The following is a 14229-nucleotide window of genomic DNA, read 5'->3' as shown; positions in this document are numbered from 1 at the left end:
CTATCTTATTACTATCCGAGTGAATTTGCTCTTGGCCTGAATTCCAGCCTGCAGGACCTGACAAAGACGAAAACAGAAATTTGGATGCAATCGGCGATAAGAAGATAAGACGTCACCATCCTCCCCACCACCCCCCCTTCCTCCGACCACCGTCACGTGCACGCTAGCGTTATCGATAGTCACAGGGCAGGAATTCGTGACCTTGACGTCGACCGCCCGAATTTTCTCAATCGCTTAAGCTTCTCAACGCGTCAACACCAGGATCCACTGCACAACGCGCGCGCCCACGATGAGCTCATACAGACCATACCCGCCTCAGGGCAATGCTAGGGACGACCGCAATCGCGGTCGTTACGATTCCCGTTCTTCACATCATCAGCCGCCGCCACCTGGAGCAGGCGACAATTGGCGCAACCCGTGGCCCGAAGACCGTGAGTACAGCCACCTCTCAAGATCGCAATTTCCACCGCGGCATTTCGACCATTTTGGTGCTAACAAATGATGCAATGATATAGGCCGAAGATCAGGAGGCTACGATGGCTACAGACCCGATAACCGACCGCCTCAGGGCGACTTCACCTTCCGGATGGATAAGCCCTCTGGCGTTGGCAGCACCTCCAGAGGAGACTCGTACCGCCCCGGCGCATATCAGGGCAACGATAGAAGAAGGGCCCCACGCGCTCGGGGAGGCTTGTTTCGTGGTCGCGGTAGGGGCGGGTACCAGAAGATCATCCCGGCCGAGCGCGAGCTCTTGCGCACCCGCCGCGATGGAGTCGACGAGAACCTAGTCAACGAGGAGGGCGCCGGTGTAGTATACCGCGACATCAATGACCTTTCAGACGATGAAGAGGCCGATATGGAGATCTCGGACAACTCCGACGATGACGACGAGGAATCTGGTGAGCCTTCTAGCAAGCGCGCCCGCCGCGCTGGCAACGACGAATCGGGCAACAGCGTCCCGAAGTGGTCGAACCCAGACCCGTACACCGCCCTGCCCCCGCCTGATGCAGCGGAACGCAAGAAGAAGGACATGGTCAAGATGATTCGGAAGGCACGAGTCGACGAGACAGCCGCAGACAAGCTCAAGGCCAGCACAGAAGCCGAGGAGTTCATTTCCTTCGACTTTGACGAGCCCAATGACGAGGAAGAGATCATTCTTCCTCCTTCTGAGCCACCCTCGCCTCCCCCTCCCCCTCCTCCTGGCCCCGCGCCTCCTCTGCAGTCCTCATCTATCGCCTCGAGAATCGCACCCAGCGGTCCTCGTTCCGACCGTCCACCTGCTATTAACGGATCAGCAGCGTCGACAGCGCCATCCACGCCTGGCAAGCCTTCAACTCTGCCGCCTAGGCCCGTTGCATCCAACGACGCTCTCGGCTCCCGGAAGCGCACTGTCGACGATCACATCAAGCCTCCTACCTACGCTCCGCTCAAGAAAGTCAATAAAATGCCTGTGGGTGGTGCCATCTTGTCTGAGTGGAAGGTGACCAAAGGCGAGGATCCCACGCCCTGGATCGACGCCGACCATTCCAAGACCTCGGACATCAGTGTTTGGTGAGTTGTGGCAGCGTTTAATCGGACGTAGTTTCTAACCGGGATAGGCTCCACAAGGAGATTGTCGACTTCTACGAGGTCGTACGCCCTCGCGACTTTGAGCACGAAATGCGCACACGGCTTGTGGAACGAATTCGCTCAGCGCTCAAAACTAATCGCTTCTATAAGGAATGCGATGTTCGCCCTTTTGGCTCATACATGTCTGGCCTCTACTTACCCACAGCTGATATGGACTTGGTCATCTGTGAAAGAAGTTGGCTCAATGGTGCACATTCCAACTTTTTCGGAATCAAGGCTCTGCGGAGCTTTGGCAAGTTCCTTTCGTCCAAGCGTCTGACCCATTACAACAGCATGGAGTTCATCGCAGGCGCCAAAGTCCCGCTCGTCAAGTACATTGACACCGAGACTGGCCTTCGGGTGGACATCTCCTTCGATCGCCTTGACGGTCCCCAGGCCGTCAAGACATTTATTGAATGGAAGAAGCAGTATCCAGCCATGCCAATTATCGTCACAATGGTCAAGCACTTTTTGGCGATGCGCGGTTTGAACGAGCCTGTCAACGGCGGTATCGGTAGCTTCACTGTAACCTGCATGGTCGTCAGCATGCTGCAGCTCATGCCCTCTGTGCAAAGTCGCAACCTTACCCCTGATCACCACCTTGGACAGATGCTCATGGAGTTCTTCGATCTCTACGGAAATAGGTTTGACTATGTCAACACGGCAATCCGGCTGAATCCTCCAGGTTATGTTCACAAGGTAAGTTCATATTGGTGACCTTGTTGAGTACGTTCACTAATGCTCTCACCGCAGCACCGAGTTCAAGACGTCGTCTACAAGAACTTTGATCGCATTTCCGTCATTGATCCCAATAACCCGGCAAATGATATCTCTGGTGGCTCAAGCAACGCTGGGCGAATTCTAGAAGAGTTCAGCATTGCACATCAGATGCTGAAGAAGAGAATGGTGCAGCTTGCCCAAGCCGGTCCACGCGCCGATGGACCTGCCAGCATACTCGAGACTATCTACGCTGGTAACTACTCTTCATTCCGTCACCAACGCGCGCACCTGCGCCAGCTGTACGACTCAAGATGAGATCCCAGCTCTTGTTGCGAGTCGCAATTCGAAAAGCATCGTTCCAACTGTTGATACAGGAAGGATGGGGGTTTCATGATATGTCGGAAGGGAAGCGAATCATCAGGCTACAGGAATCTTTTGCGCTGCATTGTTTAGACGGGCGGGGCCCAAGCACCCCAGTTTGGAGACGGAGTCAAGGAGAGGCGGCTGTTTCTTTCTCACGATACCCACCCCCATATCCTGGTTGGCTTGACTTCTTGGGTCAAGTCTACTTTTTTCTCTCTTGAAGTGTTCCCCTCTCTCCATCTTCTTTATTTTCTCTATTGTTTCGTCTCTCTTCGAAGCAAAGTTGTATGATAACGGCAGCTGGTTGGCTGCGACGAGGGGGTGTCGACGAGGATCGACTGTCACAGGACCGGTCCTTTTCTGCGCAAACACGTCCTGGTGGCGTGTTCTTACCCCTTTCCCTGCTGGCCAGCTACCCAACGAAGCATTTGGGCCCAGCCCTAGTGGGCTCAACAATGAACAAGGACTTTTTCTACTACTTCTACTTGGCAGCGCTACCGTTCCTCCTGGGAAGCGGGAAGCGGGAAGCCTCTGCTCACTTGGCACTACTACGCTGGGCCTGCGTGGCCCGGCGACTTGCTGACGATTTCACAGATGGTAGGACCTCCTGGCAAGCTTCCTCGCGGGGGCTTGCACAGGTGGGGGTGTGAGCGATGAGGCAGATCTTCTTACGAGAATCTGGCACGAGGACTCGCAAGCAGACAAACAACAAGCAACTCTGGCCGACGCTCTTTGGAGTTTGTTGGCCTCTTTTCTCACTGCATTTTCTGTGCCTTTGCGCATGGGTGTGGAGAGGAAGAAGTGATATCAGAGCCAAATGTCTCGCGCAATCTCTGATGCCACTGGCACGCCCAAGGTTTTAGCCCAATGGACGGGGTAGGTCCTGGAGAGACTTCCTCAACCGTCGAAGCATCTCACATAGCCAGAGAGTCAATGCCCTTGCAGCCTTGTAATTGAAGTCCATGCCTTCTATAGTTTACAGGCATTTACTCATTGAAGCACCCATACTTGAACACGCCCTTGTTTGCGTTTGGCGTCTCACCAGTATTGGGGTCACTTCATTGATATCACCGCATGCTGTCTAGTTCAACATTATGACCTTGCTGTTTCCGGAGGGCAAGTTTTCGCGGGTAGTGGAAGAACTTGTAAGAATATGGAAGAGGACCACCACAGTAACGAACGCCAAGGGGTCAAATAAGCATGCAAAGGAAAGGTATATCACTTGTAGCGAAGGAGCCTTGTTAGATGACGCTGTAGGGTCTCTTGTTCCATCGAAATCTTGTTAGCGATGCAGCTTCTGAGCCCATAGGCAGTGGGCTTGGACAAGGTGCTGCTGCTTCTGCAGCCCGGGTTGGGAACCGAGGGTGCGTTCCCAGGTGAAAGAACGGATGGCTGGAAAGCCCATGCGACTCTGGGGCCAGGGTCAAGCTACCCGATGCTTGGGATTTCCGACCTTCTGGCAGAGCCAAGCAAGGTGTGCACCATCTACGTTTGATCGAAGCTTTTCGGTCCGTATGTAGTTCGTCCGGGATTCGAATACAATCACAGGATACGGGCTGATGTCCAGCACGTCGGCCACAAATTGCCGACCAAAGCAGCAAAAGGGGATCAGTCAGTTCGGTCGATATGAAACTCCGCATCGGGGTAACGTTGCAGTCTCGTCTTGCTGTCGAGGAGTTGCGGGGGACCATTGGAGGATTTGCTCGTCCGGTATCTTGTCTGGAGGGCGTACAGAGTTAGATGCAGCAGTTGGGCGTGCCGATCTCCGTAGAAGGAGCAGCGAATGACCGGTAGGACGGTGGTAGACGGGGCCCTTCTTCGGGGAGTCTGCGGTGTAATACCTAGATGCGCTAGGCGAATCATCAATTCGGAGCCCCCAAATGGAAAGGGATTATGAAATGCCGTAACCTCTTGGTACCTAATGTCGAGGACGTGTTGCCGCCGGAACAAGAAGAAAAACCCTTCCGTAGCTTTGAACGTGCCAAGATACAAGGGCAGGTAAATGTGAAATTTCTGAAATATTAGGTGCAAGGCCGAGGGGTGATGAACGTGCGACTGATGAGAAGCGATCCATTCAAGGCACACGCATCGCAGCAGCGGGCAAGGGCCCCAGTGTCTTTTCAGGGCCTCGCGGAGTGGTGGCCGGGTCAAGTAGGCGCTAAGCAGTGGCCAAGATGTCAAATTGGTGGAGATGCCTTAGGTAATGTCGCCAAAGAGACAACCTTGGTAGATGGACCTCTGGTAAGACTGCGAGAAAGCGAGGTTGGATGATTTAGTCTTGTCATATTTTAACTGACAGACGCTCAAATTTACCGTGGCATGGGACGAGGCTTCAAGATTGCGTGTGCCTTGGTCAGTCTCTGCACCATCATCAGGGCCGGCGATGAATAGACACGGGTTCTGGAAGAGGGAGGAATCGACTTTGGCGTATGTACTGTAATTACTGGTCGTCTTGGCGGAGAACGTTGACCGGTTGGCACATTGGGTTGCTCGTGTCGGAGAAGTGGTCCGAGAACTGGCCCGCAAAACAAGGACGGGACCAAGCTTGAAAGCCCGCAGCTCGGGAGCCATTCCCCCGCAAGCAGACGGCTTGCTAATAAGCTTGAAGTCGAAAATGAGAGGAGCCAAAGTTGCTTGAGCACACCGAAGCCTTGTCAGGTCGGCAAAGGAGTGGTCAGGAGGCCGTCATATGGCGAGGTCCGCATATGTGCTGGAAGGGCACGTCGCTGTATCATCGGCGGGACTCTAGAGGCTAGAGTGCTTGTTGAAACTATGATGATTGCGAATGGTCGGACGAGGAAACCGCGAGATAGTTGCTGGGGACAGAGGGCCGAAAGAGAAAGGATTCGAAATGATCGTGGCGAGACAGAGGCGTGGCGTTCCGACGAGGTAACCTGTGCAGTAGTCGAGGCACAAGACCAGAAATGGCGGAAGCAACTAGACGGCATTGCTCACTGGAGATGCTGGCAAAGTCATCTGGTTGGAGGTGCTGGTAACGGGCTGTTGGACGGAAATCTGGCCCGGTCTGAGACGGGAGTCGGATTGGCGCACTGGAGTCTGTAGGTCAGATGATGCGGGTAGCTTGACGAAGGGGACAAATAAGGTGGTGTCGAAGTCACCCTACCGGCATAAGTTCATATTGTTGGAAAGAAAGAATTGGCCGTTCGTGCCTTCTCTCAACCAATTGCATTACAGGTTTCTCAACCTTTGGGAGGAAGGATCAATGGGGTGAGGAGGTTGTGGTGCTACCCGTAGCTGCCTCGAGGGAGGTGTGAGGTGAGGCCGGGGAAGAAGGAGCCAGGATGGATCCTTCCCATGTTGGGGGTGTGGGGCGAGGGAAGGAATTGGGGTCGACGGGGGAAAGAGCTGTCGGGTAATTGGAGAGAGCTCTACTGCTGTGCCTGCCTCGACTTCGCTTTCGTGTCGCATTGTCCCGTGATGATCAAAAACTGCAAAAACTTTTCCGACAGCCAAGACTCTGAACTTTCGGTGAGTTTGTTATTTGTAACGTGGAGTGGTAGAAACCACATGAGCTTAGGTACCTTGGGTATGGATACCTCATCTCCTCTGCAGCTGGAACAATAGAAAGCTTCCCATGCGGGCTTTTACGAATTTTCCGCCGGTTCTCCGTCTGTTCTCCATACTTAGGTTCACTTAGCAGGGTACTTCCCTTCCCGGCTCTTTTTCATGTGTCCCTTGGGAAAGGTCCAGCAGCGTACGGATAGTTGACAACACCTAGACGTCAGATTTTGTGGCACGAATTCGGACTCTTTGTTCACCGTCCGGCATCTAGGTACTTGCCAGATGCACACGTGCGGGTAAGGTAGGCAACTTTCGTCAGATGGCCGAGGCGACTCTGTATCGCCAAGTTTGCCCCAAGCCTGCCTTCGTCGGAGCAGCAGCCGAAAAGGCACCAAGACATCAACCACCCTGGCGCTGAGTGACGACATCTGGATCAAATCGCCTTGGCATGCTGCAAATCCGCCTGCCTTACCTACCAGGGATAGCGCCCAACTTTTGTCCAGCCTTTTCCTACATGTTCGGTATCAAGTTAAGGATACCTTACCAGGTGTCCACTGTAGGTATTTACCTTCGGTAGGTAAGGCAGTCGTTTCGCCCTTGCCGTGATATGACTGGCCAGCATTAGAGTTGCGTGTTTGGTCTTTATTTCCATCATCATCCAAGTCGGGTGCGGGGGAGATGGGCCGCTTAGATTGGTCCGTCAATTGGGAGGAGGAACGTCGGGAGGTGGTCCACCGTTCTTGACCCGCCCGGGGCAGACAGCGGGCAGGGGTCCGGACGGAAAAGACATACGGGCGATAAGGAAGGGAAAGGGCGAATGAACCATGTGTTTCTCCTTCCCATCCGTTTGACACTGGACTAGGTACCTGCGGTACGTATTGAAATTGATGACCTGCTCCAGGTACCTTACCGTACGGATATCTCCTGCCTTGCGTACCTCACTTAAGGTATCATTGACCAAGTTTAGCCTGCTTCCATGTGTCGGTCCATTTTTGTACAGTTCTCGGTTGCTATGAATTCATGACTAAAAAACTGACAGTATGGCACCAGTGTCAGGAAACCCGACAACAGCCCAGATGTGACATGTCCATCCATGTCCACGGCCCACATCACCAAGGTTCTCAGTTATGATAGTCGACTGCGTAAGAGAGAGCTCAGGCAATAGAGACGAGTAGCCAGGCAAGGCAGACCAGCAGACAGACAGATGAACAGCTCGACTGTACACCAAGTTCCTGGTCTGCACAATTCTGCAGCAATATACCTGGCTGTAGCAATATGGTACTTGGAACTTGGACACACCAGTGTCACCACCGACACGAGCACAGCATGAGACGTGCAACGCAACGACACCTCTACCGCCCATGTGGCATTCGGGATCTCGCCCAGCTTTCTCGTCTGAGCCTCCCACGCTGCTCGCCTGGTAACATCGCCAATCATCCAATCTCGCCAGCCACTCACAGCTGCCGATTCCTCCCATCCTGAGTTAACTCTCCTCTTCTCCGCATTTTGTCTCCCACACACCACACATCTGCTCACGCACTCTGGATGATCAATGGTACCCTGGGAGCTCCTGATTTTCCATACTCCAATGTGCCTCATTTGGTCACCTTTTCTTGAGCTCCCCAACTAAGGTACGGAGTACTTTATGCAGGCATGCGATTCCTACCCAGTCAGTCACTCCTCGGCCTCACCATCTCAACCAACGACCTGGCAACGGCCCAGACACCTGTGCCTTCGCCATGCTCGCCCACTTGTCCTACCTGTCACACAATGGCCCTATCGCCCTTCGAGGAACTGATCGTCCGTACCCTTCAATGCTCCTCCGCGCCTGCTTCTACCCATGACCCCATCGTGTTCCATGGGATGGGCAGTCCTCCACATCAACCTTGTCAACCCTATGTGCCAACGTTTGCATTCGGTCCGTCCTGTCTCCCCAGACAGGGTCCCCCTATGATCAACTCAACTGGTAGCCTAATGTCATTCGACACAGCAACTCGGTACGACGGTGACCAGTGTCGTTACCCATCCTACGATTCGGATACCATACACACGAGGCAACCGCGGCCGCCCCCGAACCGCGTCCAGATGTACCGCAGGCAAACAACCACCGAGCCTCCCCGTTTACTTTAAGTTTCGGTCGCGCCCACCTGCAAGCCAATTCACGAGCCACGAGAGACCTACTCCGCTGACGCATACATACGACATTCCAACTTCACCTCGTCCCACCTAGACAGACGACTCACCTCATTGTAACTGAACACAACTACAGAAATAGTCGCCTTCGTGCGAACACCGCCATCATGTATCAGGCGCAAAACATCTACTTCATTTGCGGTTTCGCCGCCATTGGTACGTGATTCTGCCTTGAGTTCTCGCCTGGCCTTACACCTTGAAGATCATACTGACGAAAGCTCAGGCGGTGGCCTATTCGGCTTTGATATCAGTTCCATGAGCGGTGTTCTAGGGACTGGAGCCTACAAGAGATACTTTAGGAATCCTACATCATACCGCCAGGGTGGTATTACGGCTTCCATGCCTGCCGGCTCCCTCGTCGGATCTCTCGTCTCTTCCTTCATTGCCGACAAGTACTCTCGCAAGGTCGCTCTCCAATTCTCCTGTATTCTGTGGACCATCGGTGCCATCCTTCAATGCGCTTCCGTCAATGTCGGCATGCTTTGTGTCGGCCGTGTCATCGCGGGCATGTGTGTCGGTATCGCATCCTCCATTGTGCCCGTCTACCAGTCCGAAATCGCCCCCAAGGAGATCCGTGGTCGCGTTGTTTCGCTCCAGCAGTGGGCAATTACCTGGGGTATCTTGATTCAATACTTCATTCAGTACGGCGCCGCCGAGGGCATTGGAAAAGGCTCCACTGATCCCGACCAGCCGACCGCCGCTTTCCGCATTCCTTGGGGCGTCCAGATTGTCCCTGCCGCTGTCCTCTTTGTTGGATTATTCTTCTTTCCTTACAGTCCTCGTTGGCTTGCTAGCAAGGACCGTTGGGATGAAGCCATTAAGGTCCTCGCTCATCTTCACGGCAGCGGCGACGTCAACCACCCCAAAGTCCTGGCACAGTACCAAGAAATCGAGGAGGCCCTTCGATTCGAGCGAGAAGAGAACATTTCTAGCTTCAAAGGTCTCGTCGCTCCCCGCATGTACAAGCGTGTGTTGCTCGGCATGAGTATCCAGATGTGGTCCCAGTTGTGCGGAATGAACATCATGATGTGTAAGCAACGACCTTCCAATTGCAAGTGTGGACGACAAGTTGCTGATTTGATCCAGACTACATTGTCTACATCATGCAGGGTGCCGGCATAGGCAACCCGCTACTTACTGCATCTATTCAGTATATCATCAACGTCGTCATGACTCTTCCTGCCATCGTCTTTATCGACAAGCTCGGCCGTCGTCCCTTGCTCGTCGGCGGCTCTTTTATGATGATGACCTGGTTGTTCATTTCTGGCGCACTTCAACAGTACTATGGACAGCCCAACACCGATGAGACACGCAACCCCGACAATGAGTCTGTTACCTGGCTCGTCCTCAACCAGAGGCCAGTCTCCTCTGCTATCGTCTCCTGCTCGTACCTCTTTGTCGCAACCTTTGCCACCACATGGGGTCCTGTGTCATGGACTTACCCTGCCGAGATCTTCCCGAGTAAGATTCGCGCCAAGGCCGTCTCTTTGTCCACTTCGACCAACTGGTTCTGGAACATGATTCTTGCTTTTGCCGTTCCCCCTCTGTGTAAGTCGAACCGCATGGCACCCCCCTTATAAGTAAGGACTAACAGACATTCAACAGTATGGAACATCAACTACAAGATGTATTATATCTTTGCGACATTCAATGCCCTGGCATTCCTTCACACCGCATTTTTCGCGCCCGAAACCAAGGGCTTCACACTTGAGGAGATGGACGATGTTTTCAACTCTGGTCTTCCAGCCTGGAAGACCCATCAGAAGAAATCTCGTCTTGACGACATCGAGCGAGAGATCGCCGCCGGCAATCTTAAGGTCTCTCGCCACGGCGCGGTTGCAGATGAGGATAACCATGAGGTCGTCGCCGAAACTGAGAAGAAGGGAACCGCTGTCTGAGCACTGTGGTAGAGTCCTGATACTCGAAACTAAACGATAATACCCAGCAGGAGTTGTTGTGGGAGAAGATTGCTATGGAAAAAAGCGAATTTGAAGCGAATGAAGCGGGGCGAATGCGCAAGATGGCAGATTAACTGATGAAGATGATACAACGACTGTTCATTTTGTCCAAAGACATTGACGATGGTGCGATAGATGTGAAAGCATGACGTAATTAAATGACTTGACGACACAAGAGGTAAAACGCGCTCTTCCGCTGCTCAATCCACAACTACGTCCCGAGGTCCTAAGATGCGCTGCGAACTTGTACAAAAAGCTATCTTGGCAAACGATCCTTTGGAAGATATTCCTAGATTCGTTGACATACCCGGAAAATTACAACGCCCTTTTTGACCGACTCGTTCTGTTGCCAGGGCTAGGTGGATAAAGGATATATAATTCAGTTTACTTTTCCATTCGTAACACGAAGAGTCCCAAGAAAACTGAATTTGTCAGTCAACCTGATTGACGTCTATACGAAGAGATAGGGGTTAGGTGACTTTGGTGTATATGAGATGATTCCAATGCCTGTTTCTAGAATTCAGTGCTGTAGTTCAGGATGTGGTTAGTACCAGGCGGGGAAGTCTGACGTTTGATGTGTATTCCGTTGGGAATCATCGAGGGATAGGGGGACGAAATACTTGACGGCAGCGAGTGATGGTGTTATGGAAACTCGGAATTTGAATTCTGAGATTAACCCGCTTGTCGAATCAATGCGCTACCCATCCTGGCAACTCCAGCCGGCTCGCTGTCTATGAGGTCGTTGGCTGTAGGCCGAGAAAAGGAATGACCGGCATGATTTGTCCTGGCAGTGACTAGTCTTCAGTTGACTCTTTCAATATATATCTGTCGAACATCTTGATTGCGAAGAAACCAAGTGCTACACTGTCATATGCAGCTTCAGACGAGCCAAGCGATGTGTCATTTGAAACATCAAGTTCGATATCAATAGTCTGCAATGCCTGATCACGAATATCTAGCTTCAGAGATCGACCACGGGAGTGGTCATTGCATTCTCCGGATACACCAACGGCCCCATCGACATCGTCCCTGGCGCAGAAAGCACCAGATTCCCCTTTCCGTCCTTCACATTCTCCACCTCCTTGCCCGTATCCAACGCGCTCGCCGTCTTATACAACCGCGCATCCAGCTTCCTCGTGCTCGGATCAAACTGCAGCGTCCACTCTTCCGCCTTCCGCCGACTCCCCCTCGCCAACTCATCCATTAACGCGCCCAGGTCCCGGTAGGGAACCATCTCCGTAAACCACGACGTCCACATCAACAGACCCCACTCCAACCCACGAAACCCGTCAATGCTGCCGTAGACTTCTTCCACCTCCCTACGAAGCAACCGTCGATCCTGGGCCGAGGCGTGGTCGTAGACCTCGAAGAAGGCGTCCTTGGCCTCGGATACGTATTTCGGCTCCACGAGCCAGAGGTCCCCTTCGTGCCCGCTCTCGCTGATGCAGATTACCCGCCGGAGGAGGGGCCACGCGATGCAGCTACCGTCAGCGAGTCCCCGGGACGGCAGCAGCTCCAGCTGCATGCTGGCCGGAAGCTCGTCGTCTTGGGCGGTGACTTTGGATAGCGGGGCTAGGATGCGGAGGTGCTGCGATGTATTCCACCACACCGGCCCCATCCCGTCTGTGACGCGGAAAAATGCCTTGTACTGATCCGGCAACGGGGCACTCAGCTCCAGCCTCCTCTCCAGATCCTGGATTTCCTGGTGAGAGGGGACTGGGTAGCGAAACAACGTCTCAGGACGGAAGATCTTGTCCTTATCAAGCTCCATCGGCCCCATAACCGTCCTCTCGACGAGCATATCATCCCGCCCGCGCAGTTCGTCGGGGGCATACGGCGCACATGATCTAGTGTTTTCGTCGATTGCGCGCGCGAGCTCGGCAATGGTGTACCCCTCATACGGTCGCACCGGGCTGCGCTCCAGTCGCTGTCGGAGCATCTCGCACCCGGCGTCTGCGACTTCGCGGACATGGGTGAGGTCGATCTCTATGTGCTTGACGAGGGCGTTCTTGGAGGGATCCGTGAACCAGCCGTAACGCCATAGTTCGCGCATACTGCCTAGCATAGACATCTGGTCCTGTGCGGAATGGAGGGTCGCTATCGTTCTTCCCCATAGCTCGATGACGCTTTCTTCTTCTTCGCTTGCATGGGTGCTGCTTCCACAGCTGTCATTAACCCTTTCTTCATCCTCTTCGGCCTCGTCTGCAAGGAACTCGTCGACGTGGACCTCTTCCTCAGGTCGATACACATTCTCTTCCACCCTGCTACCACCACCATCATTGGTCGCCTCCCCACCATCCACCGCATCACGAAACAACCTCACAGAGAGATCAAGCGCCAACACCCGCCCCGTAGCCTTGACAACCTGGTTCATCTGCCACGGCGCCAGCATGCGCTCCCAGAGACCCCAGAACCCGGCCAGGCGCATCGGGATCGGGCCGTGCGGGTTCGCCCTGTTGTCCTGCCCCAGCGCCAGCTCGCGGGCGAGTTCGTAGGTTTCTTCGTCTTCGCGCCAGGGCGGGGCGAAGCGGTTGCAGACTAGAGTGCGAGCGTAGCGCTCCAGGGCGTCGAGCGCCGTATCACAGCCGTTGTCTGAAGATGAATGATACTGCTGTCCATCGTTCGAGGAAGAAGAAGAAGAAGAAGAAGAAGAAGAAGAAAACGGCTTCGGGACGGGCGTAGCCCACCGCGGCCACCGCCCGACATGTTCCCACGCAAACGCAAAGACGATGCGCGTAAATGGGTCTGCGCGCGGAGGGTTCACGGGGACCTCGTACGTGCCGGATCCATCGCCGTTGTCGTCGCATCCCTTGCCGAGGCTCCGGCACCGGGAAAAGTCCTCCGAAAACACCTCGGGCCCGAATTCCCGGAGGTCAAACGGCGGGATGCCGTGCGCGTGGAGGATCGTCAGCAGACCGGTGCCGTGGTCCACTTGGCCGAGGACGGCGAGACACACGGCTGTTTCCCGGACGTGTTGGACGACTTTGCTCAGGGATGGTTCTTGTGCGATGGAGGTTGGGTCTGTTAGGTGGCGGAGGAAGAAGGCCATTGTTTTGTTGGTGCGGCCCGGGCCTCTCCCCCTCCCTGCCGCTTGGAATGATGGTTTTGTACGAGGGTATGTGATTTATTGCTCTTGGCGGTGACTTAGGAGCTTTTCAATACATGACATCAGAGGAACTGATAGGTATGATGACGGGTTAATTTAGAAACAAGGTCGAGGCGGAGAAGTTGGCTTCGGGAGTGGTAAATTGGTGGCGGGGCTAGTGCTGATGGGGCATGCATGTCAGACTTGAGAGCCCTGTTATTCTCAACCTTTCTGTAGATGCATGGCTTGAGCCGGCGATGGTGATGATCATGGTGGCTGATGTTTCACCCGGAAGACAGAACCTTGAAAGGTAATTTAGAATTCAGAGACGAATGAAATCGTAGTAGACGTTAAGAGGCATAGATGCTACTCTCGTCAATTGCTATACGTTAGAAGGATCTGGTGTGGATGTCGCTCTGTGCACATACGTAGACAAAAGTAAGTCGAGTACCCTCCTCCCACCTGAGCCGAGACGGCGTTGTTGCTGCCACTACGTTGGATGCCAGGTTGGTTCCAAGTAAAGAACGCAAGACGGAGAGCTCTCGATCAAATACAGCAAGGTGCTGAACAATAGTGTAAAAAGAAAGTTACCTTATGTGGATGAAAGAACTCTCCAAGATGGTATTTTCCTTCCCGGCAGCTTCGAGCACGTCAAAGCGATTGAGGTCCAGGTGGCGAACGCTAGTAAATATGCTTAATCCACTCTAGGCAGACGAGTTTAAACAACAAAATCACCCGCGAGCTGACAGTCTCTTGAGAAGTTGGCGTAGCTGGGAAATG

At 53.7% G+C, this 14229-nt stretch overlaps 4 protein-coding genes across 4 annotated transcripts; 2 read left to right on the top strand and 2 right to left on the bottom strand.

Annotated features, from left to right (window-relative positions):
* Positions 1-289: 289 nt before the first annotated feature.
* On the top strand, positions 290-2643 carry CTAM01_09404 (uncharacterized protein; the record flags this gene model as incomplete). Its single annotated transcript, XM_060525423.1, has 4 exons — positions 290-431; positions 516-1551; positions 1599-2307; positions 2362-2643. The coding sequence occupies 4 exons, from the start codon at positions 290-292 to the stop codon at positions 2641-2643; spliced, it is 2169 nt and encodes a 722-aa protein (XP_060379879.1).
* Positions 2644-7237: 4594 nt separating this feature from the next.
* On the bottom strand, positions 7238-7690 carry CTAM01_09403 (uncharacterized protein; the record flags this gene model as incomplete). The annotated part of the gene is made up of 1 exon (XM_060525422.1): positions 7238-7690. The coding sequence occupies one exon, from the start codon at positions 7688-7690 to the stop codon at positions 7238-7240; it is 453 nt and encodes a 150-aa protein (XP_060379878.1).
* A 293-nt stretch (positions 7691-7983) lies between these two features.
* Positions 7984-10304, top strand: CTAM01_09402 (high-affinity glucose transporter; the record flags this gene model as incomplete). Its single annotated transcript, XM_060525421.1, has 6 exons — positions 7984-8017; positions 8204-8300; positions 8483-8562; positions 8630-9436; positions 9493-9954; positions 10012-10304. The coding sequence occupies 6 exons, from the start codon at positions 7984-7986 to the stop codon at positions 10302-10304; spliced, it is 1773 nt and encodes a 590-aa protein (XP_060379877.1).
* A 1021-nt stretch (positions 10305-11325) lies between these two features.
* On the bottom strand, positions 11326-13413 carry CTAM01_09401 (uncharacterized protein; the record flags this gene model as incomplete). The annotated part of the gene is made up of 1 exon (XM_060525420.1): positions 11326-13413. The coding sequence occupies one exon, from the start codon at positions 13411-13413 to the stop codon at positions 11326-11328; it is 2088 nt and encodes a 695-aa protein (XP_060379876.1).
* Positions 13414-14229: the final 816 nt, after the last annotated feature.

This window comes from Colletotrichum tamarilloi, assembly GCF_030869305.1.
Source record: "Colletotrichum tamarilloi strain Tom-12 chromosome Unknown Scaffold_37.1, whole genome shotgun sequence".
NCBI lineage: Eukaryota > Fungi > Ascomycota > Sordariomycetes > Glomerellales > Glomerellaceae > Colletotrichum > Colletotrichum tamarilloi.
This window is presented reverse-complemented; position numbering and strand designations above follow the sequence as displayed.